General features: G+C 50.5%; 1 protein-coding gene and 1 pseudogene across 1 annotated transcript; one reads left to right on the forward strand and one right to left on the reverse strand.

Annotated features, from left to right (window-relative positions):
- Nucleotides 1-2,354: 2,354 nt before the first annotated feature.
- LOC113915714 (patr class I histocompatibility antigen, B-2 alpha chain-like) lies at nucleotides 2,355-5,845 on the reverse strand. The gene is made up of 8 exons (XM_035728708.1): nucleotides 5,709-5,845; nucleotides 5,148-5,417; nucleotides 4,669-4,944; nucleotides 3,790-4,065; nucleotides 3,560-3,670; nucleotides 3,094-3,126; nucleotides 2,909-2,956; nucleotides 2,355-2,777 (listed from the first exon to the last, which is right to left on the reverse strand). Exons 1-8 carry the CDS (start codon nucleotides 5,779-5,781, stop codon nucleotides 2,773-2,775), a joined length of 1,092 nt encoding a protein of 363 aa, XP_035584601.1. The 5' UTR covers nucleotides 5,782-5,845; the 3' UTR covers nucleotides 2,355-2,772.
- A 9,388-nt stretch (nucleotides 5,846-15,233) lies between these two features.
- On the forward strand, nucleotides 15,234-25,830 carry LOC113936874 (annotated as a pseudogene).
- The last annotated feature ends 1,066 nt before the right edge of the window (nucleotides 25,831-26,896 follow it).

The following is a 26,896-nucleotide window of genomic DNA, read 5'->3' on the forward strand; positions in this document are numbered from 1 at the left end:
GGTGTGCACTCTGATCAGCCTGCTTAGCCCTGAGGAGTGCAGGGTTTGGTCCTGTTCCTTTCTCTTCTATGGCCCTCACCTCCTTGGTGACCTCATCTCTGCTGAAGCTTTAAACATCATTTGGTGGCATCACCCCACAAATCTATCTCTCTGACGTAGGTATTTCTCCTACCCTGCACTCTGGATCCAACTGCCAACTTCACTTGGGTTTCTAATAGACATCCCAGATTCCACATTCCTAAACTGGATGCATGTGATGCTGCTTCCCCAAATTATCCTACTTCCAGAGTCTTTCCCGTTTCCAAGAAAGCATCCCACATTCCTACCTGCAATCTGAAACGCCGGATGCCCTCCTTGATTCCTCCTTCTCACCACCCAGAATGAATCCATTAGAAAATGCTGCAAAGTCCATCTGTGAATATCTCCGGCATTCAATCACTTCTCAGTATCTTCCCTCCTCACACCCCATACGTACAGCCCACATCCCCCTCCTGGGACACAGCACTGGTTTTCTACAGGTTTCCTACTGGTCGCTCGCCCTGCACCTCCCGATTCTGCAGAGCAGCAAATAGATGCTGCTCAAGAAAATCATTCCCATCGATCTGTTCATTCCTGTAAGTCCACGCCTCACTCAGAGAAAACTCAAACCCTTCTAATAACCTCAGGCCTCCGTGACGAGGCTGACATCCGACCTCAAGTCACCTGCTCTCTGCTCCAGGCCCAGTGGCCTCCTCGCCCTTCCATGAACACAGGATGCGCTCCTGCCCTAGTGCGTGTGCACTGGGGGTTCCCTGCCCGGAAAGAGCCCCCCCCAGACCTCGTCTTATGCAATTCCTTCATGACCTTCAAACCTCTCAAAGGCACCTTGGTGAGGCTCCCTCTGATCGCTGTAGTGAAGTAGCCATCGTCCCCATGCCAGCTCGGTGCTCTGGGTCACCTTCCTCCAAGCTCCTGCCCACATCCATGTAAACACTTCCCTTCTTACTGCGCTTACACAATACACAGTTCACCTCTGAATGACACTGGTTTGCACGGGGCGTGTGCACCTGCATGCGGACTTTTCTACAGTAAGTACTGGCCACGCACTTTCTCTTCCTTATGATTTCTACTATTTTCTCTACCTTCATTCATTGTATGAACATAGTATATAGTACATGTAACATGCAAATGTGTGAAGCGACAGTTCATGTTATCAGTAAGGCTTCCAGTCACCAGAAGGCTATGAGTTCTTATGTTTTGAGGAGTCAAAAGCTGTACTTGGATTTCTGACTGCACGAGGGGGTCACTGCCCCAATCCCCGCATTGCCCGAGGGTCAAGTGCCGTGTGCCCCTTACACTAGAACTAGTCTCCGCAAGAGCAGCAAGTTTTCCCTCTTCTTAGTCTCACTGAGCTGTCCCAGATGTAAACATAGCGTGTCCTGTATGTGACACGCGACAATTGTCAGGTGAATGAATAAGCAGCTAGAGGACCTCCCTCTTCTAGATGCGCCTCAGGCTCAGCTGATCCCTCGCAGCTCCCGCCCCCCGTGCGCCCACCTCGCCATCCGGGCTGCCTCTAGCTTCTCACAGGGCTGCCCTCCCCTCCCTCTCTCTGCTCAGCCCCTCCTCCCCCACACCATGTCTCCTGCACACACAGCACACAGAGTCCTCTCTTCAGAAACACTGTACTTAGGCTTTTTGGGGCCTTTTCTCCAACCACACAGAAAACTAGTTAGACTCTGCTTTATAAATCCAAGAACTTGGGATCGGAGCCGGCACTAGGATCAATGAACTAAGGGTGGGGAGAGAGGACAGAGCAGTAGGGAAGGTAACTGAAATTAATAAGGATGAGAAACTCCGATTCGTCCTCTCTCTACCTCCAGAATCTAAAGAATTATCTAGGAAACAGCTCTAGAGGGAGGGGAAGATGAATGAATCAGAAAGTTCATCCCTCTATACCACAGAACTCATGTGTGACTCGTGGGGTCACCCAGGGGAGAATGGATAAGAACTCGTGCACAAGAGCAAGAACAGGCCTGATGCTCCAGAGAAACATTGAAAAAAAAAACACCCCAAAATGGGGGCTATGGCATGATCCAGGCCTGTGCTTAGCCTGACCCAGTCACAGTAAGCTCTTGCTGCACAAGGTCCTGGTGACAGGTGACATCCACATCCCTGTGATCACAGGTCCTGGGGAGACACGGTTCCACAGAAGAGGCAAGGACACCGAGCAGAGAGATGACCCAGCTGAGGGGTGAGCACGGCACAGCCGTGATGCGCTGAGCACCAACTGGGCACAGGCCCTGTCCCCACTCGGCTCCTCACAGCCTTCTCCTGCCCCCACCTGTAATACACTCAGCACAGTAACACAGGGGTTCTGGAAGGTTCTCAGTGCTTCATTTATTTGCTGTCTCAACTTTACAAATTTTCTCTTTTATTACCTCATCAGCCCCACATGCCAAGAATTAGGAAAGAAAACTTATATCTGGATTCTAATTTTCGTAGGGAAATAAGTCATTAGTACTCAGCCCAACGTGAAATAAAGACAGGGATGGAGATGGTCCAGCCCCGCCTCTGCTGGAACAGGAAAGCACATCAGAGAAGAGAATGCAAATCAGCATAGGCAGGGGTCGTGGTGGGTAGGTGGGCAATTCTCATGTCCTCACATTATGCTCATAGGAACACAGACACATCTGACACCTTTTGCGGAAAGAGAAGTCAGGGGTTGTTGATGTCACCAAGTGGGGGTGTGAACACATCTTGCATCACTCAGTCCCCGCAAGGCAGCTGGTCTCACACTGTGAAAAAAAATCATGCACCCATTCAGGTCAGTCACGTAAGTGCGGACATTCTGGACAGCACCCCCCACCATGCTCACACTGTCCCTAGTGCCCTAACCCTCCCGCACTCGGGGTCTCCAGGGTCTCACCTTGAGGAGCCGTGAGAGACACATCAGAGCCCTGGGCACTGTCATCACCTGGGGGAGAACAAACAGGCCGCGGTCAGAGCCCACCGGAGAGGAGACTAAAGGAGGAGCTACGGGGTGGGCGGGCTCCCCGTCGGGCTCTGTGTACACTATCTCAGGGTCTCAGGGATCACTCCCTCCACACTTACCTGCAGCATGAGAGTAGCCTGGTCCTTTCCCTCCTGTGGGAAGAAAACATCATGTCAGAGGCCAGAACAGGGCTGGGCCATGAGATCCTAGAGGAAGCTCCTAGTCCTGGTCCTAAATGAAGTTTGCAGAGTTGTGACTGAAGACCCAGGACACGATCAAGGAACATGAAGATAGAGGGGTGGGGTCACTGGACCACCTGACTGGCTGGAGGTCTGACCTCAGCAGGGCCCTTTCTCTGTCCTGTGACTGCTCGGAATCAGGTCCCCATCACCAGAGTTACCCAGATGACAATCTGTCCTTCATTTTCACAAGTGTTGCTACAGAGTGAGCATTAGTGGTCAGCTCCAGCGTGGGCAAGTCCATGTGTGTGGATGGGACTTCCCAGTAACAAGGCAGGACAGTCTCCGACCTAGGAAAACCCCCAGAGGGACAAGAAAACTCAGATCCCCCCACTCCATTCCCTACCTGAGCGCTTCTTCTTCCAGATCACAGCTCCAATCAGGGCCACAGTGACCGCAAGGAGAACCACACCAGCAATGATCCAGGTGATGGGGATGGTGGGCTGAGGCGGCGGCTCTGGAAAGGGAAGGGAAGGTGAGGGGCCCAAAACACTGCAGGAGTCCTGACCCTGCTGAAATTCTCCAGAAGGCCTTCTGCTTTCCCTGAGTAGAGGCTGTACCCCAAACCCTCCTTACGCCATCTCAAGGTGAGGGGCTCGGACAGCCCCTCATGCTGCACATGGCACGTGTATCTCTGCTCCCGTCCAGAAGGCACCACCACGGCCGCCCACTTCTGGAAGGTCCCATCTCCTGCAGGCCGGGTCTCCACAAGCTCTGTGTCCTGGGTCAGGTCCTCCCCATCCCGCTGCCAGGTCAGAGTGATCTCCGCAGGGTAGAAGCCCAGGGCCCAACACCTCAGGGTGACTCTTTGGTCAGAGATGGGGTGGTGCGTCACATCTGTTTTGGGGGGTTCTGAGGAAAAAGAATCAGGAAATCCACACGGGTTTACCTTTATGGGCCCCTGAAACGTCCACGACCATCCTGAGGTGGGCCCAGCAATTGGTTTGGATGGAAGAAGCACAACGCCCAGGTACCAACCTAGCCTTTGGGATCTCCTAACCCTGGAAAGTTCTAGATTCAGGGTGAGAGTCCAGGGTAGGAGGCGGCAGGTCTAAGTGAGTGAGCACACTAACGGTCCTGACTGTGGTGGAGGGTGAATCAGTCAGAAAACCCGGGGTCAGACCTACGAAGATGTTGTCATTGGAGAACAAGGCCTTGAGAGGGAAAGTCATGGTTCCCAAGGTGGCTGCCAGGGTTAAAGGGAACCGCTGATGGGTTATTTCAGGGACGGTCTCCACCTGCCCCCTGGGAGAGACTGGGTTCCTCCACTGCCCTTTAGCGAGAAGCGGCCCTCTGGGTGAGGCCCTCTCTAGTAGGGACATGAACACGCGGGCGGATCTCCGTCTCCCCACCCGTGGGAGGGCCGCTGTTCTGACACTGAGTCCATTCTCCCTTCCTGGTGGGAAGCCAGCCCCAGTGGAGGGGAGATCGGGGAGGCCCCGCGGCCCCTGGTACCTGCGCGCTGCAGCGTCTCCTTCCCGTGCTCCAGGTACCTGCCGAGCCACTCCACGCAGGTGCCCTCCAGGTAGTTCCTGTGCTGCTCCGCCGCACCGGCCGCCTCCCACTTGCGGCGGCTGATCTGCGCCGCCGTGTCCGCCGCGGTCCAGGAGCGCAGGTCCTCGTTCAGGGCGATGTAATCCGCGCCGTCGTAGGAGAACTGCTCGTACCCGCGGAGGAGCTTCCCGTCGGGGCCCACGTCACAGCCGTACATCCACTGGATGGTGTGAGAGCCTGGCCCCGCCCGACAGGCAGGGGATTAAGTCCAAACAGAAAGTAAAACCGCCTGAAAGTTCCCGCGGGTTCGTCGGGGTCAGGGGTCAGGGCCGGGGGTTCCCTCAGACTCGGGGTGGCGCTCGGCCCCGGACACTCGGGGCGACCCCGGCCCGTCCGTGGGGATGGGGGTCGTGAGCGGGACCCGGGCCCGCGTCGCTCACCGGCCTCGCTCTGGTTGTAGTAGCCGCGCAGGTTGTTCAGGCTCCCTCGGAAACTCTGTGCGCTGTCCTTGGCTCTCCGCGTCTCCTGGTCCCAGTACTCCGGCCCCTCCCGCTCGATCCACGGCGCCCGCGGCTCGTACCTCAGACTGACAGAGTCGCTGTCGAACCGCACGAACTGCGTGTCGTCCACGTAGCCGACTTCCACGTACCGGGGCTCCCCGCGGCCGGGCCGGGACACGGCGGTGGAGAAATACCTCATGGAGTGGGAGCCTGCGGGCGCGGAGGGGTGAGACCCCGCGCGACCCTCCTCGCGGCGCGGGGCCGGCGCCCAGGGGGAGGCGGCCGGGAGGGGCGGAGGGCAGGGGAGGGGCACCGAGGGCGGGGGAGCAGGGCGGAGGCGGGGAGGGGCGGGGGAGCACAGGCCGTGGCGGGGCCGGGGGCGGCTGGGGGGCTGGGGCGGCGGCGGCGGAGAGGCGCCTTCCCCGGGGGTCCCGCGTCCCCGCCCCGCGGTCCCCTCGCTCCCGCCCCGCAGAGGCCCTTTCCTCCCGCCGCCGCACTCACCCGCCCAGGTCTCGGTCACGGCCAGGGCCCCCGACAGCAGCAGGACGAGGGTTCGGGGCATCACGACCTGCATGTTCGCGGTCTGGGCCGACTGTGAGTCGCAGCTGGGCTCGGGGTGCGGAGACTTTATAAGCCGGAACCGCGGTGCCGCTGATTGGCTTTTCCAGAAACCCGACACCCAATGGGAATGCGAACCGGCGCCTTGTCAGGAGTCCCCAGGCAGGAGGACCTGACACAGGTTGTGAGACGGGGAAGTGAAACCGGGGAGATGGGGACTCCCCGGCCCTGGCCTTCCCCACCCCAGACACCGCCCTGGGGCCTGAGACCCTGAGAGGCAGGCCCAGGGACCTGGGACTTTGCCCCGACCCCTCACCTACTGCACGACGCGCTCTTTGTCACAGTCTCCCCGAGTCGTGGCCCAGGAGCTGTGTGAGTCAGTGATTCTCAAACATCGTGTTCTCAGGATGTCTATACAGTCTCACAGATTACTGAGGATCCCAAGGATATTTTGGGTCTGTAGGTTTATATCTCTCGGTATTTACCAGAGTAGGAATAAAACACGTTTAAAAATTCATTAATTCATTTAGAATCATATTAATAGCCCATGGCATGAAAACACAAATATTGTTTTTATGAAAAATAACTATTTCCTAAATAAACAGCATAGTGAGAAGAGTGATGTCGTTGCATTTCACATTTTTGCAAGTATCTTTCTTGTCTGCCCGCTTAGAAGAACCCTGGATGTTCAGATTTGCTTCTGCATTTATTGTGCTGTTCTCGTTGATGTGTATGAAAAAATTTACAACCTTGCACAAATACTGGAGAATAGTACGTTTCATAACCTTCACAAAGAATTATAGATATTTATCTTAGGTACTATTTGAAAACTACACAAGTTGTACTTTCTCTGAGGTTATTGGCAAAGGGGAACCTGAAACAGTAACATTGACTCTGTCCTTCTCTGTTACATTAAAATCCACAGGCCCAGCTTGCACACTGAATGGATCTTGTACTAATGCAGGACTTTTATATTTAAGTAATGTGTTGTTTCACTACATTCTTTAGGGGTTCCCTATATAATCCCTGGAATTTAATTATCAAAAATTCTTATTTGTTTTAATATTACCACAGATCGCAACAGAAAAGTTTGTCAGGAATGAGAAGCTGTCAAGTTTCTCGGTGGATCACAAGTTTTCCAAAATTCTGATTTTCTCTTGAGAGTTTACATGTGGTCAAGGCAACACGTACTCTCAGCTGTCATATGTGAGTTGATGTTCATGAAAGGGTAGGTTCCTGTTCCTTTTCCAGAAACTGTCTGCCAAATCACTTAGTCTAAATATTCCAAGTTTCTGTGTCATTCATGTCTTCAGGAAAAAGGGATTCTGTGGGGCGCCTGGGTGACTCAGTTGGTTAAGTGGCTGCCTTCGGCTCAGGTCATGATCCCAGGGTTCTGGGATCGAGCCCCACATTGGGCTCCCGTCTGAGCCGGGAGCCGGCTTCTCCCTCTCCCTCTGCCTGCCACTTGCCTACCTGTGTTCTCTATCTCTCTGTCAATTAAAATATAAAATCTTTAAAAAAATGGATTCTGTAAAAAAAAGAAAAAAGAGGCCAGTTAATGCCACACAAATTATTTTCCTTGGGGCTTCTGCAAGTAGTGCAAGTGTGGGACAACCCATGTCATCATATATGATATGTTTAAATGTGGATTTGAGAATAATTAATAAAGATAATTTTAATGCTTCGATCGGGATGTTTTAATGTAATATTAGCTTATTTTTATTTTTGTTTTCTGTTGAGGCATTTTATTTGCATGCATATATTACATGCTTAGAAAAAGACTCCCAGAAAAAAAAAAAAAGAAAAAGAAAAAGACTCTCAGGATTTTCCCTCCTGTGTGTTTTCATGTTGCTTCTCCATGGTCCACGAGGCCAGCTGAGATTGTCAGGACAATGAAACCAAACTAGAGGGATGGGAGCAGATTCTTCCACCATTTTTCTAGATCTTTCAGTTGTATATCAAACCTGGGGCTGCTCACTTCACACATGTTTAACCTGCCCTGGGGTTCCCAACAATGCTCCCAGCTCTGTGATCAGCAGTGATTTCAAATTCAACAATGTAACCGAGCTTCGTCCTCACAGTTAGAACCGGACGATGACTTTGGAGCATGGCTAATAGGACCTGCCTTTCGCTTCTCTCCCAGGCATTGTTACTGCTCTTGAGAGCATCCGCCAAGATATTCATGTGACCATATGGTGGCATGGAAAGATGGCAGAAAGAGTGTTTCTGGTTTTTTATGGGAGTAAGTAGTGGTGAAGAATGACAACTATTGCAGTTTGCACCCATCACCTCCGTTCTTGCTAAGTTTTACCTCAGTGTGAACGTCAACATGGCGAAAAGGCAAATAATGTCTAAGTAATGTTAGGAAAAGAGATTTAACCTCATGGACTCTGTGAAAGGGCCTCAGTGACGTCAGGTGTTCCCCAGACCACACTTTGAGAACGGCTCTTCTGATAACCCTGGGAGAGTCTCCCGGCTGGTCCTGCCCTGGCCTCTCCTCACTCAGCAGAATCCCTTTCCCTGAGCTGCACTTCCTGCCTCTGAAAACTCAGCTCTGACTTTAGCCCCCGAGTGCAGCTAGAAGAGAACCCACCTCCTGGAAATGTGATGGCGGAGAGGGTCCCCCGTCTGGGAAGGGAGTTGGGGGGACAGGGTTTTCCCTTTTGTAATTGAGAACAGTTTGCACCTGAAGGCACCAGACCCACGCATATGCGACTTTGATTTTGTGACCCACCAGCTTCGTAGGTCTTCACATCCCAGATGGAATCTGATGTCGTCTGTAAGAGAAATCATGTTGGTCTTTTCACTTTCCGTGTGTCTGATGCATCTCACTCGCGGCTCGCAAAGCACGCAGAGCAGTACCGCGGAATACGACATTCTGTGCGGAAGGAATTGTTCTATATATCTGTGCTGTCCGGTATGGTGGCCACGAGATGCATGTGGTCCTAGAGATTCAGGTGGCACTTGAAATGAGGCTGGTGTGCTGAGCCGTTGCATTTTGAATTGTTTTATTTATTTTTTTTAAGATTTTATTTATTTATTTGACAGAGAGAGAGAGACAGCGAGAGAGGGAACACAAGCAGGGGGAGTGGGAGAGGGAGAAGCAAGCTTCCCACGGAGCAGGGAGCTCAATGCGGGGCTAGATCCCAGGACCCTGGGATCATGAACTGAGCCGAAGCCTGACGCTTAACGACTGAGCCACCCAGGTGTCCCTGAATTGTTTTAAATGGATATGAACTTAAGCACCCATAGGTGACTCGTAGCTATTATTCAGACAGTATATATCTACAATGTTGTTGGTTTTCTAGATCCTCCTCAAAGAAGATACTGTATGACTCGTAGGTATATGTATATTAAATTTACCTTCAGATGGAAGTCATGGATTTGTCTATGTCGGTCTGAGACATATCCTTAAAAAACAGCATGAAAGTTTAATTATCATGCATTGTAACAGCTGAAGTGTACCGACATTGGCCAAAATATGATGTATCACATCTAGGTCATAAGTGTTCAAAACTGCCCATCCCTGGAGCTCATTGTTATCTCTATTACTTTGGATGTCTTGGTCTTGTTTGCATTCACCTGGTTAACAGAAGCAGCCTCATAAGTCTTCACCGAGCCCAGGTGAGAAGATATATTGAATACAGCATGTACCTTGTAGGCTCTGTACATACTTGTAAACGTCATAAATCAGAATGTACATATTGATTCCACCACCTTATTATCTTTTACCTCTTCGTCCTCTCCATACATTTGCCCAAATTCAGACAATTCTCTGTGTTTCGTGTCACCCTTGAAACCCTCTGCTCTTCATTTCTACTCCGGGGAAAATATACGTGAAATGTTTACAATTGTCGGATGAAGAATTCTCTAAGCATGGCCTAATGATGAAAAGCCATAAAGAAAAACATGAAATATCTGCATGTCAGCCACACTCACAAAGATAGAAACACATATCCGTGATCAAACTAAAAGACACAAAAAAATTTTTTTCACACAGAAGGGTGAGATGCTTCAATGTTCTTCAGCCAAGACCATGAGGAGCACCTGTGGGCATTCAAGTTGGATCTATTACTTGTTGCAGTGAGAGAGAAGACACCCCTTTGGGGGCCATGGGGCATCCTAATATGAAGGTGTTGGAACCTATAAGGACATGGCCTTTGGATGAGTGTTTTGGAGAGGATCTGTGGAAGCTGGGGCCCACTCCCGACGGCGTGTTGTCAGGACGTGTGGGCGATTCCATGGTTGAGCATCTCAGTGAATCCCCTCTCTAGGCAGGCCAGACCAGAGCGAGGATAGAGCAGTCATGGTAAAGGAGCCCCGATTGCTCACACTGGCTGACACAGGGAGATGTGTGTTATTCTGTGGGTTGTGCAGTGCCTTGTTTTTGTCTGTAATGACACAGAGTGATGTCATGGTTTCAGAGTGTCCTTGTCGGATGCTGATGTTCTGTGAGGTGACTGGCTTATGTCCCACAGGAGAAGAATATGGCCAAGGGCTGGACATTAGCCAGCTTCTGACCACACTGAGCCCAGCTGTCAGTGTCAGACCAGCTCCCAATATCGGGACTGATGTTTCTTCCTTGTTAAAGTCCACATATTAAGATAGCCGCAACCCATTCAAAATACAATCAGAGAATTGGTGTTTCCATCTTCTTCGGGTAAATACCCAAGAGTGGAACTGTTGGTTTGTATGGCTAATCATTACGTTGTAGACCTGAAAGGAATGGAACATTGTATGTCAAATGCACGCAAATATTAAAAAAAGAAAAAGAAAGAAACAAGAATTGGAAATCTTAAAAAACAATTTTGGAAGGAGGAAGTAAAATGTCAAACAATTTCGTAAAAAAATAAAAAAAATGTATTTGTAATAAGTAAATAAATATGAGAATGTGGAATAAGTAACAGGAATAAAACTTAGAATTGATGAACTTGGCAAAGATGAAAGTAAGGCAAGAGAGTGTCCATCAGAGGGTCGTGAAAACACTGTCATAAAGGTTGATGGGAGTGAACACTGGGATACAATTTTTAATGGGTGCTTTAGAAAAATGTCTCCACGGGGCACCTGAGTGTCTCAGTCGTTAAGCTTCTGCCTTCGGCTCAGGTCATGATCCCAGGGTCCTAGGATCGAGCCCCGCATCGGGTTCCCTGCTCAGCGGAGAGCCTGCTTCTCCCTCTCCCACTCCCTCTGCTTGTGGTCCCTCTCTAGCTGTCTCTATCTGTGTCAAATAAATAAATAAAATATTTTAAAAAAAAGAAAAAGAAAAAGAAAAATGTCTCCACAAATGAATTGTGCTTATATTGTGACACAGACATTTTCTTTGAAGAGTTTATCCTCAGTAGATAATCACACATGTTCTCAAGGATGTTTCTTGAATTGTGCTTTATAAAAACAAAGAACAGGGGCGCCTGGGTGGCTCAGTTGGTTAAGCGCCTTCCTTCGGCTCAGGTCATGATCCCAGGGTCCTGGGATCGAGCCAACATGGGCTCTGTGCTCAGCAGGGAGCCTGCTTTTCCCTCTCCCTCTGTCTGCCTGCCTGCCTGTCTGCCTATTTGTGATCTCTCTCTCTCTTAAAAATAAATAAAATCTTAAAAAAAATAAAAAATAAAAACGAAGAACAGAAATTCCGTGAGGACTATAATCAATATGACGATGGTAACTATAAATAGTGGAACACTTAACATGTGTCAGGGATTATCACCATGTGATTTACACAGAGAGTCACAGTTAATCATGAAAGCAAACCCAGGAGGCACCCCATAGGGGATCCCTTTGTACAGACAGGGAAAGGGAGACTCGGAGAGGAGAAGGGGGTGGTGGAGCCAGGGTTCAACCCAGAAGGTTTGTTCTCAGCGGCCTGGTTGACTTGTCGTTCATTGTTCCCTGTCCATTAGGGGGTGGGTATGATGTGCACTCCATGCAAGTGAATTGTTGCAATGTTCCAGAATGTTCTGCAATGGGAGGCTGTGAGGCTCAGAGCCTAGGAGGACATTAAGGGGCAATGTGACTCACCTGCTCAAATCACACTAAAGTCCATCATCCAGTGGCCATCTGGAGGCCTCCAGGATCAGCTGGACTCCGGAGCTACAACACGGAGCAAGGGTGACACCCTGGTAATGAGACATTGGTAGTGTCATATGAGAGATGGGCATGGAGCAGAAATGACAGAGGGAAACGTAAGTCGCTCCTGAGATGAGTGCTGCGTGGAAAAAGGTCATGATATCACGAAAGCAGAAACCAGGAGAGACAGCAGGTCCCCTACCGCTAGGATCAGTCATACCTACAGGATGCAACACCCATATGGATATGAAACAAAAACACAACTACACACAGTGCTGTGCAATCACAGACAGGAAAGAGCTCTGGGAAATGAACAATATGACCATAGAAATGAATAATTGAGTGGACACACTGGATGATTAAAGTTGTCCCTCCCTGAAGTGGTACAATCGGGAGGGTGATGGCAACAGGAGAGAAGACCTATTTGTTTCTCAGTCAAGTGATTCCAACAAGTTAATAATGATTGTTTTAAAAAGAATGTCGAGTAGGAAATGATGAAAACAATTTCAAGAATATTTCTCTGAGTTCACAGGGACAAACACACATATTGAAAGACCCACCCAAATTCTGACCTAGAGCAGATGAGAGGAGACCCACACCAGGACACATCACAATGAAATGTCCGAAGGAGAGCAGAAGGGCAGACACCCTGAAAACTCCAAGAGGCAACAACACAGGACTGGGGACCGGAAGACATGAGGCGAGGCCCCCAAATCCCGAGGACAACTCTGTCCAGCACGGAGTCTCTGTCTCGTCACCGTGTGACTCAGGGCGAGGGCAGCCTGAGGGCTCCTCAGATGTGAGAGTTTCTGTTCTACTTTCCATGTTTCCTTCCCCAGGACACGAGTAGACAAAGTGGGAAAATGATGGAGAAAACCGACCAGGGGGAGCTCATGGGATCCCAGCCACAGGGAGCCAGCAGGAGAGAGGCCAAGGGCCCCCAGGAGGAGCTGAAGGGGGTCGAGCGTCAGCTCTGCCCCAGGGGTGCAGGCATCCCATCCCTATGGGCCAAGACGGAGGGCTGCAGGTCAGGCGGCTGCACGGGCAAGAAGAAGGGAGAAGAGGGGATGGGCTTGAATGTGCTCATGAAGACTTACCCAGGGGGAGCGGGCAAGGATTAAACTGAGCTCAACAGAAACTAAGAAATGAAGGGAAAAATAGTTATTTACTCCGGGGAAAATAAAAAGTAGATTCAGGGGGGGCACATAATCATAGTCTGCTGAATGCTCAGTTGTGACTAGCATTTCACGGTCATAATAATGCAAACGCTGCACACTGAGCTTGTCAAAATTATCAAATAATTATAAGGGGAAGATGGGAGTGTGTGAAAGAAGAGCCAGTTCATTCAAGTTGATGCGTAAACCTGAAGACCAGAGAACGGGTGTGAGAAGCAGGCTACTTAGAAACACAGAAGCAATAATCAGGGAATCAGCTAGAAGAACGAATGCAGGTGGTCTCAGAGATTTAGGAAATGAAGGAATGGAAGCTTGGGGACATCTGTCTTGATATCAAGTACTGTGGAAGGATTTGACTTGTGCAACTCTGTGCCTCTATCCATTGGCTGCAAGGACGACATGGTGGGTGACATGGGTCAGGAAGAGTTCTGCACGGAGGCCACAGAGATGGGGCAGGAGTTGCAGGAGTCCTGGGAGCAAGCACTGGGTTTTTATAGGATGATTTTGTTTGGGTTTATTTAGTTTTGCTTCATGTTGTTGAACGGGAGTCATGGCAGCATGTTTGTAGGAGGGATGGCTGAGCCAGGGGACAGGGGGAAGTGCAGGCTGCAGGTGAGTGAGGGGCCATGTGTGCCCAGTGGAGGGGCAGCCTGAGACAGGAGGGCTCTCCCCCAACACCGCTTAGAAGCTGAGGACACAGGTGCAGACCTGGGGTGGGGCATGGGGGGTGCACAGTTCTCCCCTGAGTCCTTCTTTTCTGAGTGAGGAACACATGAGCTCATCACCTCAGAGAGGGGAGCAGGGAAGGAGTGCAGGAGGCTGAGCAGGGAGGGGGAAGTGAGAGGCAGGCCTCTCAGGAGGGGGACAGGGAGCTGACTGGGGAAATGGCATCTGGAGAGAGCAGGGCTGGAGCCCCTGGGTCTTTGCTCATCACCTTAGAGAGAGAGACTTCCAGCAGCAGGAGGGTATAGAAGAGACTAGAAGCAAATGCAACAAAACAGCTCAAGGGTGAGGATTACATCCTTTTTACTTTGTCATGTATCACTTTTCCCATTTTATAATTTTTCTTCAGTGAATAGACATGACATCATATATATTGTTCATCTCACGTACACATCAGAATCAGAAGGTAAATGCTTTATTTATACTTTAAAAAAGAAGGAGATGGTGGGGAAGTCAGCAGCTCAGGGCTGGAAGGGCTGGGCCGCCCGGCTGCACTCTGAGCAGGGGACTCACAGAGCCTTTGCTCTGTGTCTCAGGACCCTGCTTTCTGCGGGGCAAGGCAGGGTCTTTCCCTTTGTTTTGGGGGGGTGCTCATTGTTTCATTTAGTACTATCATGTCAGGTTTAATGCTCTCAAGCTGATGGTTTTTCTACATTTCAAGCTATTTCAGTGGGAGAATTTGCCCTCGGCCCACCTGTTTCACAAATAGAAATTCAAAGGCCAAATAGTTCAGTGAAAAGATAATTGGCCCTAAAGTAGAAGTTCAGAACCTGAGTCTTCATTCATGGTCTGAGGATGATCTGTCAGGGGTTAGGGATTTTATAGTGTATTTTTTGAAAACTTTATTCATGCACATACAAGAGAATTCAATAGATACTCACAAATATACAAAAATAAAGAAGTCACATGGTAACCCCTCATTCCCCCAGTCACCCAAGTTCTCTACCCCAAATCCAGCACAGCCATGTGTCTTATGAGAAAAATACATCTGTGCCCTAATGTCTATTATTGCATCAAGAAACACACTCAGGACACAGACTGGGAGAAAATACTTGCAAATCACATATCTGATAAAGGACTTGCTGTAGAATACTCATAAAACCCTTAAAAAAGGACCAATAAGAAAAGAACTCATTTTTTCTTTTTTTATTATGTTCAGGTAGCCACTGTATAGTACATCATTAGTTTTTGATGTAGTGTTCAACGATTCATTAGTTACATATAAAAGAACTCATTAAAAAAATGAGCAAAAATGGGGGTCGGGGCTGGGGGGTGTGGGGGATGGGACTAGACACTCGGGGGAGGAGCTTGAGCGCCAGCCCCTAGCCGGGTTCAGCCAACATTCCTGTCGGGGCTCTGGGCTCTCGTTATTGTGGTACGGGGTGGGGGGCGGTTCCCAGGCGAACCCGGAGACCAGCACTCGCTTGCCCTGGAGCCGCACTGGGGGATGGAAGCGGAGAATGGGGGCAGCCCTTCCCTTCAGCGAGCTCGAGCTTCCCCATGCCCATGAATGATGGCTGGGGCTCCTGATGGGGCAGTGGTGAGGGAAGAGCAAATGCGGCACAAGTTCCAGACCCCGTTCCTGCTCGCGAACCTGCACACGAGACCCCCAAAAGGAAGGAAAAAGAAAACCCAGGCCAACAGAACCAAAACATCCAGTAGAACCCCAAAAGCCTGCTGAGGCCAAAAAATCTGACAAGTCCACAAAATCAAAAGAAAAGCAAGAAAAGAAAATTACAGACACATTTAAAGTGAAAAGAAAGGTAGACCGTCTTAACGGTGTTTCCGAAGCTGAACCTCTAAGACCCTCCCGGACATTTTGGCCTTCAATCTGAACATTGTGATTCTTGGCATAAACCCAGGACTAATGGCAGCTTACAAAGGGCATCATTACCCTGGACCTGGAAACCATTTCTGGAAGTGTCTGTTTATGTCAGGCCATAGTGAGGTGCAGCTGAACCCAGTGGATGATCACGCTCTACCGGGAAAGTATGGTATTGGATTTACCAATGTGGTGGGAAGGACACCAGGCAGCAAAGCTCTTTCCAGTAAAGAATGTTGTGAAGGAGAACGTCTTCCCGTGCAGAAATCACAGCAATATCAGCCACGGATAGCAGTGTTTAATGGAAAAGGTCTTTATGAAATTTTTAGTAAAGAAGTTTTTGGAGTTAAGGTTAAAAACTTCGAACTTGGACTTCGGCCCCATAAGATCGCAGGCACAGAAACTCCCTGCCCTGCTATGCCCTCATCCAGTGCGAGATGTGCTCAGTTTCCTGGAGTCCAGCACAAAGCACATTAAGCTGAGAGACTTGAGAGATCAGTTGAAAGGCGTTGAACCAAACACAGACGTTCAAGAAGTGAATGTACGTTTGATCCACAGCTAGCCCAAGAGGATGCAAAGAAGATGGCTCTTAAGGAAGAGAAATATGACCCAGGTTATGAAGCAGCGTATGGCAGTGCTTATGCAGAAAATCCATGCAACGGCGACCCTTGCAGTTTCCCTTCCACGGGGCTAACTCACAGCGGAGAATGAACTTTCCGGGACATTCCAAATGGGCAGTGGATGACCCAGTCCTTTACAGACCAGATTCCTTCCTTTAATGATCATTGTGGGACACAAAACAGGAAGAAGGAAACCACGCTTAAGAGTGGTGATTCTCAGCTCTACCTAAATGCTGCAGTTTTAATGCAGTTGTCAAGAAGTGGCCCTCAGTTTGTTAACTGAGGCATTTTGTAGTATTTTACTCTGTGATAAAACGATAGTACATTTGTGTGGTAGAATCAACTGGATGAACCTAAGCAAGTTGGGAAGGGAAAAGGAGGACTTTTTGTGTATGAATTTTTGTATTTGAATTAACCATCATTCCAGCTTTTTATAAACTATATTTCCTTTATGAAGAAATTGATCTTCTTTTGGGAGTCACTTTTCATCTGTAATTTTAAAATGAAACGGTCTGAATATTTATACTTGATTATGAACTGCGCATAAACCCAGATACACCATTATTCCTTTTATGCCTAAGAAGGGCATGCTAATCATAATTACCACTGGAAAAGGGGCCAATGTGTTTGTTTTCATATATGAAGTTAATCCACAGTGCAGTCTATTTTGGTGTTGTTAGTGGGGTTTGATGGGCTCCCTGAGTCGTTTTCACACTCACACCTCTTTGCCTCACCAATGGGGAGATTTGTGAGAGGTGCAGCGGAAATGTAAAGTGTGGCCTTCCAGCAGTAAGGCTAGCCTGGCCTTCTCTGATGGGGCACCAAGGCCTGGCTTTGGCCTCCTCACCCCAGGCATTAATCCTCTAGTAGAGGCACAAATTGTTCTGGGATGGAAAGCTCCAGAGAACGCAGTAGACCTTCTTAAGTTTGTTGCTTCCTCTGTGTTTTACTTGAGAGATAGACATTTGATAGGGAAGGAATTGAATTTTTCTTACACTAGCTCTCACCATTCTATTTTTATCTTCCTTGGCTTTCGGGGTATAAGGGGCAAAGTGGTGAGAAATGAACTCTAGGGCTGAGCAACAATATGCTGGAGGTGTTTGATAATCTTCCTGCAACTGGTGCTTGATATACACGAGATGGATTAACATAACAGATTTTTTCTTGCCAGGTATATCTAATCAATAATTGACAAAACCTTCTCTGCATCATTGCTGTCCGTTACTGCGGACTAAGTGAGCCTTGTGTCAGGGTGAGTTTGCAGTCACGTACCTTTGTGATTTTCTAATGCCTTTTCCATGGTGCTACAAAGGGTCCAGACCTCTAGGCCTGGGGGATAGTTAAGCTGGGTGTCCAGATATGCCATTTGCTATTCCTGCTGGTCACTTCTGAATATGCTGATTTCATTCAAACGCAGGGAGCATGCCGCTTTTCAATATGAAAATATTTATGAGGTTTTCTTTTTTTCTTTCTTTTTTGAGGTTTTCTTTTTTCCTAAGGGATCATACACCCTGTTCTTCTCTATATAATGAGAGAAACAAATTCTTGTGAATCTTAACATACTTTATAGCTGTGGCTATGATGGATTTTATGTTTCCCTTAGTCTAGGTCAAACCGTGTAAAAACTATTCAGCTCATGTTATCTCACTCACGTACTGCACTGCTGTTTGCACCGACGTTTTATTTGGGGGCTTTGAAATGCCTTGCATCAGGGTTTAGGAACAATGAGTTCTTTCTTCATGGGACTATGTAAAACATGTAAGTGGGAATTGCTTTGCCATATAATGATTGTAGCCTTGTAACAAAAGATTTTTTTTATTTGAGTGGAGAAAATACTCTTTAAATTATGATGCATACTCACTAGAGAATGGGTTTGAGGATTTTCCAAGCATATAATAATGGTGTTTTTCATGACATATGAAAGATGAAGAGTAAATGTTGATATATGACAATGTGAGAATTTTTCATTAAAATATTGAAAAAGGTTTTTAATTCGTTTGAAAGACTGATGGGTTTCACAATAAAAATATTAAGAATGATTATTAAAAATGTGCAAAAATTTGGAGAGCTGAAGAAGATACACTCATGGGTAACAAGCATATGAAAAGATGTTCAACAAAAAGTGTCACCACGGAAATGCAAAAGACAGCAACAGTGATCTGCCATCACACACCTGTTAGATGGTGGGATTCCAAGCGCTGATAGCGTCACCTGCTGCCCAGGACAGGGAGCCACAGAAAGCCTCAGTCCCTAAGGGCAGGAATACAAAATAGCACAGCCGCTGTGGGAGATGGTCAGCAGTTTCTTATAGAGTCAAACATGGACTAAGCACACAAGCTGCTGATGCCCCTGTAAGGTATTTACCCAACTCATTTGAGAACTCCCGTTTGCACAACAACCTGCACGCAAATTGTCACCGCGGGACAGCCCTCACCTGTGGGCTGCACGTCCTGACTGCCTTCCAAAGACTGCTTTATGGAAAGGGAAAAAGCAAGAGAAGGAACTTCACAGGGAGCATCTGGGTAAGACGACCTTAGCCAGGGGGTGAGGGTGAACTTCATCCGTGACGAGCAAGGGATCGCTGTATGTTCTTGCTGTGGCGTGTGGAGAACGGCCCAGCCAGGTGTGGTCTTCCCAAACCCCACAGCCTCAGTCAGCCTGATTCACGGTGAGAGACAGTCTACAAGGTACCCGAACCATCTCCTCAAACACTTCAGGGCCATGAAAAATGAGGACATTCTGAGACACGGTCACAGCTAGGGGAGCCTGAAGGAGACATGATGGGGACTCAATGTGGTAACTTGGATGGGGTCTTGGGAGAGAAAACAAAACCATGACAGCAAATCCCGTGTGGAGATCCGTAGTAACGTGTGAATGTGGGGTCGTTAACTGTGACAAATGCATGACGGTGAGATTGGTGTTAACGACAGGACAACTGAGTGTGGGGTACCCAGGGACTCTGCACTACCTCTGTCACTTCTCTGTGAATCTCCAACGGTTCTAAGATAAAGGAGTGTCTTTTGTAAAATAGCCCTCAGGGAGGGAATCAGTCCAGGAGGAACAAGGATCTACTCTTCAATTTTCCTGGGCTTGTGGGGAGGACAGATGGAAACTCAAACACGGGACAGGGCTCCAGAGCGCTCCTCTCCTCAGATCCCCTCCCCACCCCTGCACCTGCCCCCAGGGCTGCTCAGAAGGCCCCTTCCTCTGCCCCGCCCCGCCCAGCCCATGCCCAGACTGCAGGTCAGCCCTCTGGGCCTGACTCAGCTCAGCCCAGTGCTCCCCCTGGCGGTGCGGGACCGGAGCGCCGCAGCGCTCCCGTGTGGCCACAGGGCTGAGGACAGGTGACCTGAGCGCCCTTTGGGCTTCTCCGCAGGGACCTCCCCAGGGTCTCCCTGGGTTCCCAGGAGGGGCACAGGGCTGTGCACACAGGGGAAGCCCCCATCCGGTGTCAAGTCCTCAGTCTGAATTGTCTCCAAAACTACATGCTGACATAGGTGGTTTCTCCCCGTTGAAGGACCATGGAGTCTGGCCTCGGGGAGGAACAGACTTCAGGCCATCACGGCTGGTTCCCAGGTCCGCCGTGGACCCCACACACATTCTGGGTGCCCTCAGTCTCCTAATGAGACCTTGACCCTGGAGTCGCTGTCACTTGTTCCTGCTGCTGCTTCAGGGCGAACGGGTCCTCCTCCAGGGAACCAGCTCTGGATTCTCAGTTCCTAAGGTCAGGTAGAAGGAGGGGAGGAGGGGGGGAGGGGGGGAGGGGCTCCGCTGGGGGATGGCCTGGAACCTGGGGCTGCTCCTGGAGGAGTGAGCAGAGGGAGGAAGTAGTGACATTAGGGGGTGGGGGCCAACAAGAGTGCAGGTGGAGGAAGCCGGGACGAGAGTCAGGGGAAGGGGTCATCTTAGGGACCGTTGTGGGGGAGATGGGTACTGACTGGAAGAGGCGCAGGGACTTCTGGCTGGGGCCCTGGTGGAGGTCCTGGTTGTCACCTGATGGTCATCACACAGGGCTGAGCTCTGTCATCGGTCAGGAAACTGTACTTAAGTTCAGGCATTTTCCACACTGACACTATGAATAGTTCAAACATTCCGGAAAGAAGGGAAAAACAGAGAGGGGGAGGTGGTTAAGGGGCTTCCCCTCCTCCAGAGCAAGACCCCCTCATGCTGGGGAGGCAGGGGCATCAAGGAACTGAGAGGAAGGGGAGCAAGTCCCGTGTACCCTGAAGGGCCAGCCCTGCTTTCTGATTCTGGAGTTTTCAGATTCCCACTCCCTGGGCTACGGTTTCTCAGCCACTTGCCGTCCACCCCTGTTTCACAGCCTCTGCCACCTAGAAACCATCTCTACCTGTGAAGTCAGTGGAACCCCTGCTCCGCGAATAGCAGCCCCAGGGCCTCCAACAGGGGCGGTCCCAGCAGCTGGAGCCATGGAGATGCCATCCTGGAGCTTGGAGGCTGGACACCGCAGTGGTACAATGACATCACACAGGACTCAGGGCCCAGGCTTCTGCCTCACATTTCCTCCTGGACCCGCATATGTCCCCTCCCCTATCCCCAGGCCTGCAGAACCCGAGCGTCTGAACACCATGCCGAAGATGACCAAGGGGGGAAGCTCCTGTGCAGGGGTCAGACCCCACCTTTTGGAACCTGGAGGGTGGTTCCCCTCCCCTGCCTGGAGAGCCCAGGACCCTGGCCTGCTGCCTCTTCCCTCCCTTGGTGCAGAGAAGGAAGACCTCTGTGTTTCTTTGTTGGCAAGCTGAGAGGGACGAACCTAGAAAGGGCTAAAACTAGAGCTTGTACGGGTGATTGGTCTGAAAAATGATCCAGTACAGAGAAAAGAGGAAATAAGAGATGGGGAGGTTTTAGCTGCATTCCACACCCTGGTTCCAGTCACACGAGGACAGTGGCATCCTTGCTAGTTTTGTTTGTTCACTAAGACAACAACCCCCCCCCCATTCTGACAGCCTGAGTTGCATTTCTGCCACTTTCAGCCAAAGCATATCTGTGGAATGTATAAGGAGTCTCTTCTCCTTTATAAGTCTAAAGTCAGTAATAGCATAAGCCACGAAGGCTCTGTCCCAAATTTAGACAAGACGGCATACGATTCCCTGCCTCCTAAGACCTGGCCTCTTCCTCCTTCTGTGCGGCACCGAGTGGCCTTTTGCTCTATGAGATGCTGCAAACCACACACAGGAATGCGGTCCTCCCGGCAATAGCAAAAGGCCCTTTCCTTGTGCTGCGCACAGAAGCTCACTGAAACCACGCTCCAGAGCATTCCTGAGGTTGGAACTAGCAGGCAATGTAAAGCTGGCTTTTCAGAGAACTGCTTCTCCCCGGTGAGCTATTGTTTCTTTGCAGACCCCACTCACACATACACCGGCTGTCCCTGCAGAAGCCTGGGCTCCAGGTCCATTGATAGGTTCCAGCCTATGGACAAGCCAGGTCCTGCATTCCTCATGGGGACAAGGAGCCCAAGACCCCATCTCGTTTATACCTGCTCTCGGAGCTCAGAGCCCCTTCTCCTTGTCCGAAGAGCATCTTGGGAGATCAGGGGCTACATTTTGCCTCCTTCTGAGGTTATCTCCACCGCAAAGTGAACTCCGGAGGCACGTTACACACATTTGTTCAATGTGCACGTTCGATGTGTGGGCGGGAAGCTCGCTGGGCATGAGCGACGGGAGGATGGACCTCAGATGTCTGATGTCTTGACAGAGAGCCCCCACCGAGGAGCACCCCCTTCCAGCTATCTGGCCGTCAGTTTGTGGTTACAGCATCCCCCAGCAGAGAAAGTCAAGTTTGTTGTGCCTGCAGAATGCAGGGCCTTGTCCTTGTCGACCTCTGTCCCTAGAACGGAAGCAATGTTGTGGTTTGCGACCCCTGCAGGCATGTCGATGCATCTTGGGAAAGGACATGGTTGTTGGCTAATTATTATACAATCCAGGCCTGTCACTCCAATGCTGCGACCCCAGGTTGCACCCAAAAGAAGACATTGGTATGAGCCGAAACCTTGGAGTTACCGGGGCCTTAGTGTCTGTTGACGCCCTTGCTTCCCCTGGAGCGACTTTAATAAAACCCTGCTCTGCTCTGCTCTCCTTTCCTGTCCTGTGATTCTACCGTGGCAGCAAAAAGAACTGCGGCTTCTTTCCTTCTCCGGGTAACTCTCCCCAACACACCTGTCCTCATGAAGAGTCCTAAGTGAGCTCAGTATTTCTTGTCATCTCAGGTTGACCTGTGACGGGAGGACGATGTGGTGAGGAGTGTGAAAAGCACTGGAGATGGCAGAGGGGTCGTTCAGGAGGGAGAGGGCGGACAGAGGCCACGAGTGCAGCACCCCTGCCGGGGCCTCCTGACCCGTCCCTGCACGGACTCTCCTCCGGTCCCGTCTCCTGTCCACACGGCGCCCCAGCGGCCTCCTCCACGTGGACGCCCACGCCAGGCCACCTGCTCCCCTCCCTCCCACCTGTTTCCTTCCAGCCACGAGAGGAAGCAGTGGTCCAGCCGCAGCCCCGTGCCCGGCACCGTGCTGAGCACGTCACAGGGGTCAGCTCATCCCTGCAGCATCGGCCACAGGTCAGGGGAGGAGGCTGAGGCGTCCATGGATAAGGAGTGTGTTTGGTCCCGCAGCTCAGGGGGTGATGGAGAACATTCTGGAATCCGGTTGGTCCGGGCCCAGGCCTGCCCGCTTCAGCTCCATGCTGCCGCTGCCGCCGCTGCCGGCCACTTCCCTGCACCCGGTCCATCCTGAGAACCGGCCCCACTGTCCCGGAGCCAGGACTTCTCCCCAGCTGCTGGCCTCCACCCACCATCCCTGCTCTGTCAGCTACCTGTCCATCCTGGGGGCTCGGGTCACGTGGCCCCTGCTCAGGGAGGATGTCCTGAGCTGCTCCCAGGATGGGGTCCTTGCTCTAGATTCCAGATGCCTGTCTCCTCAGGCCGAACGTTGCATAGATTAACACACCAAGCCTGTTTTACCCGCTTGCGGCTGCATCCCCACTGCCTGGCGGATAGCAGGTCCCAAATGCAGATCATCAGAGTCAGTAAATTACTCGGCCTCATCAGAAAGGCCTCCCGGAGAACCTCACGCTTCGGGTGATGCTGGGCCGGATTAATCACATCAACATTGTACTGAAAACACCATCTTGTGTTTGCTTTTAGCCTGATGCAATCACCTCGCTCACGACAAGAGTTCAGATGTTTGAAGGGTGCTGTGTGAAGACTTGTACTTATTGTTTGACTCTAAGGGATCAGAAACGGGTCATTTCCCTAGAAGCTTCAGGGAGACAGAATGGGGCATCATCAGAAGGTTCGTGTGTTTGGGGTTTAGTTTTTTTTCTTTTCATTTTCAAATTAGACTTCTCACAGGAGTGACCCTCCTTCTCAGGTGGTGAGTCCTCCATCACTGAGAGATTCCACTCCATGGGGTTGATGCTGCCCAGGGAACTGTGGTGTCATGAGGGACCCACCGCACGCCCTCTGACCCCCGCTCCTCCCTGGAGTTGCTGCAGGAGATGGGGCGCTGGGGCGGGGGGTCACAGGCTTGGGCTCCACTAGCTGTGTCATCAGGCACTTCTGGTCGCCTTCCTCACACGGGACAGTTATGCTGTGAGAGGAAGAGCGGGCTGACGTCACAGAGTCAAACGTGGCTTAAACTCCGTCTCACATGGGAATTCTTGTTTGTTTCTTATTTTCTTTTCATGTCTCTTTGCCTTATGAGAACCTACGTCAATTCTTTCCTTCTCCCATTTCCCATTTATTTTTTTTTAAGATTTTAGTTATTTTGAGAGACAAAGAAAGAGAGAGCACGTGCAAGCTGGGGACGGGCAGAAGGTGAGAGAGAATCTCAAGCGGACTCAGAGCCCGAGGCAGGGCTAGATCCTAGGACAGAAGCAGAAAACAAAAGTCAGGTGCTCAACGGACTGAGCCACCTAGGTGCCCCGCCCATTTCCCATTTCTGATTGTACCATATTGTGTAGCAGCACAGGGAAGAATTTTAAAATGGAAAAAACCAAACCCTCCCCTGCAATCCCTCTACCTAATGGTGTTCTAGGTTAATTGGACACTTAGGTAGTCAGGGCCAGGGTCCCCAACAAGAAAACGGGGAGCACGACAGCTACGACAAACCCGCCCTAGCATCCTGTTTTACACCTTCGACGGGACCACGATAGCATCCTGTCTAGCAGCCTCTACAGGGGATCTCTGCAAAACATCCTGACACGAAACAATTAATCATAAAATATTGGTCACTGGGGCGCCTGGCTGGCTCAGTCGTTAAGCGTCTGCCTTCGGCTCAGCTCATGATCCCAGGGTCCTGGGATGGAGCCCCGCGTCGGGCTCCCTGCTCCGCGGGAAGCCTGCCTCTCCCTCTCCCACTCCCACTGCTTGTGTTCGCTCTCATGCTGTGTCTCTCTCTGTCAAATAAATAAATAAAATCTTGGAAAAAAATAAACTATTGGTCACTATCACAAGTTGGGGCAGTTAGTCTCCAGACGTCAGCCCAAAAGAACAGCAACCCGTGAACAATAACCCCATAGGTAGACAGGTGCGTGATCAAAGCCCTGACTGGCACACCCTAGCAGCCAATCCACAGGGGCTGGCGCTCAGGATGTTGAAGATAGTTCCTCGAAAGAGCTTATAAAAACCCTAGATTTAAACGCCAAAACGGCAACGCTCTGGGTCCCCTCCCACTCCGGGAGCTTTATGCTATCACTCAATGAACTTTGCTTTGCTCCCCACCACTCTTCCTCTGCTCTTCCTCTTCATTCTTCGCAGAGGCATGACCAGGAACCACAGACACTAAGCGAACAAAAATCCTGTAACAACAGAAGAGTAGCATTTTCTCGGCTGCAGTGCGGTGTGAGCCGGGATGGAAGGATGGCTCTGGCTCTAACTGGAACCATCGAGAGAAGAGCGCACGGAGGCCCGGTGGCCCCCCCCCCTGCCCCACTCCAGCTCCATGTGCTAGAACATTAAAGCTGCTGGTGCTCCGGAGGGCTGCAGGGGAACCCGAAGTGCGGGTGTACTGGGGTGAGAGACGATGAATGCACATGTTTCTTCTCCTTTCTCAAGCCCACGGAGCAAGATTAATTGTCGCCTCCCCTCTGCCCTGCTGCTATGTGTGGCTATGCGATGAGTTCCAGCCAGTGCTGCCTGCGCTTCTCCCTGCAAACATCCATACCAGGAGAATTCATCCTCAGCAGGCACAGGGTGAGGATGGAAGGGAGGGGGAGGGGCGGAGGACAAGCCTGGGTTTTGCCTGTGACCCTCCCCCTGCCGCAGCAGGAGCGCTTAGCCTGGGAGAGAGGGGAGAAACCCGCCACCGGCCCTTCCCTCCACTGGGAGCTGCTGGGGACTGAGACGTTCCTGACCTCTGCCCACAGGGGCGCAGATCTGCAGCCCAGCGAGCGCTGGCCCCCGAGGGACAAGGCCCGGGCTTCCTGAGCGCACAGACCGAGAGAAGCCCAGCTCTGCTGCGCTCCTGGGGTCAGACGGAGATGCGGCTGCCCGTCCGCGCCTCCCACGCGCGGGGACGGGAGCAGGAGAAGCCCCAGCAGGGGCTTATGTGTTTATTTTATTTAAATAAACTGTGTTCCTCCCGCCGCGGGGTGTTCTTCCTGGTTCTAGACGTCTCCGCCGACCACAGCGTCCGTCCGCACTGCAAGCTCTGAGGCTCCCTGACCGCTTGCCTCTGACGCGTCCCGGTGTCCCCCTGGTCCTCTGCAGGTTTCTGTCACGTCAGCCATTCCGTCAGTCAGCGACTCCTGCAGGCAAACCGCGTGCAGATGAGGATAGTGTTAACATTTGACCGTCAGGACAATAATACAGTGTGTAAATAAGGTTATATATGTATAACATATATATACCTTATATATATACACATATATAATACAATGTGTAAATAAAGGTTATATATATGTATATAAAAGTTATAGCCTTTCTGTGTTCTTTTTTTTTTTTAAAGATTCATTTATTTATTTTGAGAGTGTGAGAATGAGAGAGAGAGAGAGAGAGAGTACATGAGAGGGGGGAGGGTTAGAGGGAGAAGCAGGCCCCTCCCCGAGTGGGGAGCCCGATGCGGGACTCGATCCCGGGAGTCCAGGATCATGACCTGAGCCGAAGGCAGTCGCTTAACCGACTGAGCCACCCAGGTGTCCCTTGGCAGCCTTTCTGTGTTCTAACTAAACCGTGTGTTAGAAAACTGCTTCCAAATGATGTAAGTTGTAGCACATTTTACTTTTACTTAAGGCGTTATACAAATGTCTCAGCTAGTTGTTAAGATTCAAAACTATTTTGTGATTCTTTTTGTATAGTTGTCATTAGTACAGTGATAGGCCAGTGTGAACAAGGGGGCCCCATAAAAAGTTTTCGGTGGGTTCATCATTAAATTGTCTTTTATGTATGTGAACTAAATTGTTCATGATCCTAGATCTCCTCTCACTTTAACAACTGCATTTAGAATATTCCCCCTGGGGCGCCTGGCTGGCTCAGTTGGTTGGGCGACTGCCTTCAGCTCAGGTCATGATCCTGGAGTCCCGGGATCGAGTCCCACATCGGGCTCCCTGCTCGGCGGGGAGTCTGCTTCTCCCTCTGACCCTCTTCCCTCTCGTGCTCTCTGCCTCTCATTCTCTCTCTCACAAATAAAAAAAATCTTAAAAAAAAAAGAATATTCTCCCTGTAATATTGTCTGAAATTCTTATGTATAATGTCTCTGTAGTTCACTCAGTCCAATAAATC

Source organism: Zalophus californianus, chromosome 7, assembly GCF_009762305.2.
Source record: "Zalophus californianus isolate mZalCal1 chromosome 7, mZalCal1.pri.v2, whole genome shotgun sequence".
Taxonomy (NCBI): domain Eukaryota; kingdom Metazoa; phylum Chordata; class Mammalia; order Carnivora; family Otariidae; genus Zalophus; species Zalophus californianus.

Excerpts from the sequence above, each read along its gene's own strand:
- LOC113915714 (XM_035728708.1), bottom strand. The coding sequence starts at position 5,781 with ATGCAGGTCGTGATGCCCCGAACCCTCGTCCTGCTGCTGTCGGGGGCC. Across the intron at positions 5,418-5,708 it reads CGTGACCGAGACCTGGGCGG|GCTCCCACTCCATGAGGTAT; the intron begins GTGAGTGCGGCG and ends CCGCGCCCGCAG. Across the intron at positions 3,671-3,789 it reads GCCCCTCACCTTGAGATGGC|AGCCGCCGCCTCAGCCCACC; the intron begins GTAAGGAGGGTT and ends TTCCCTTTCCAG.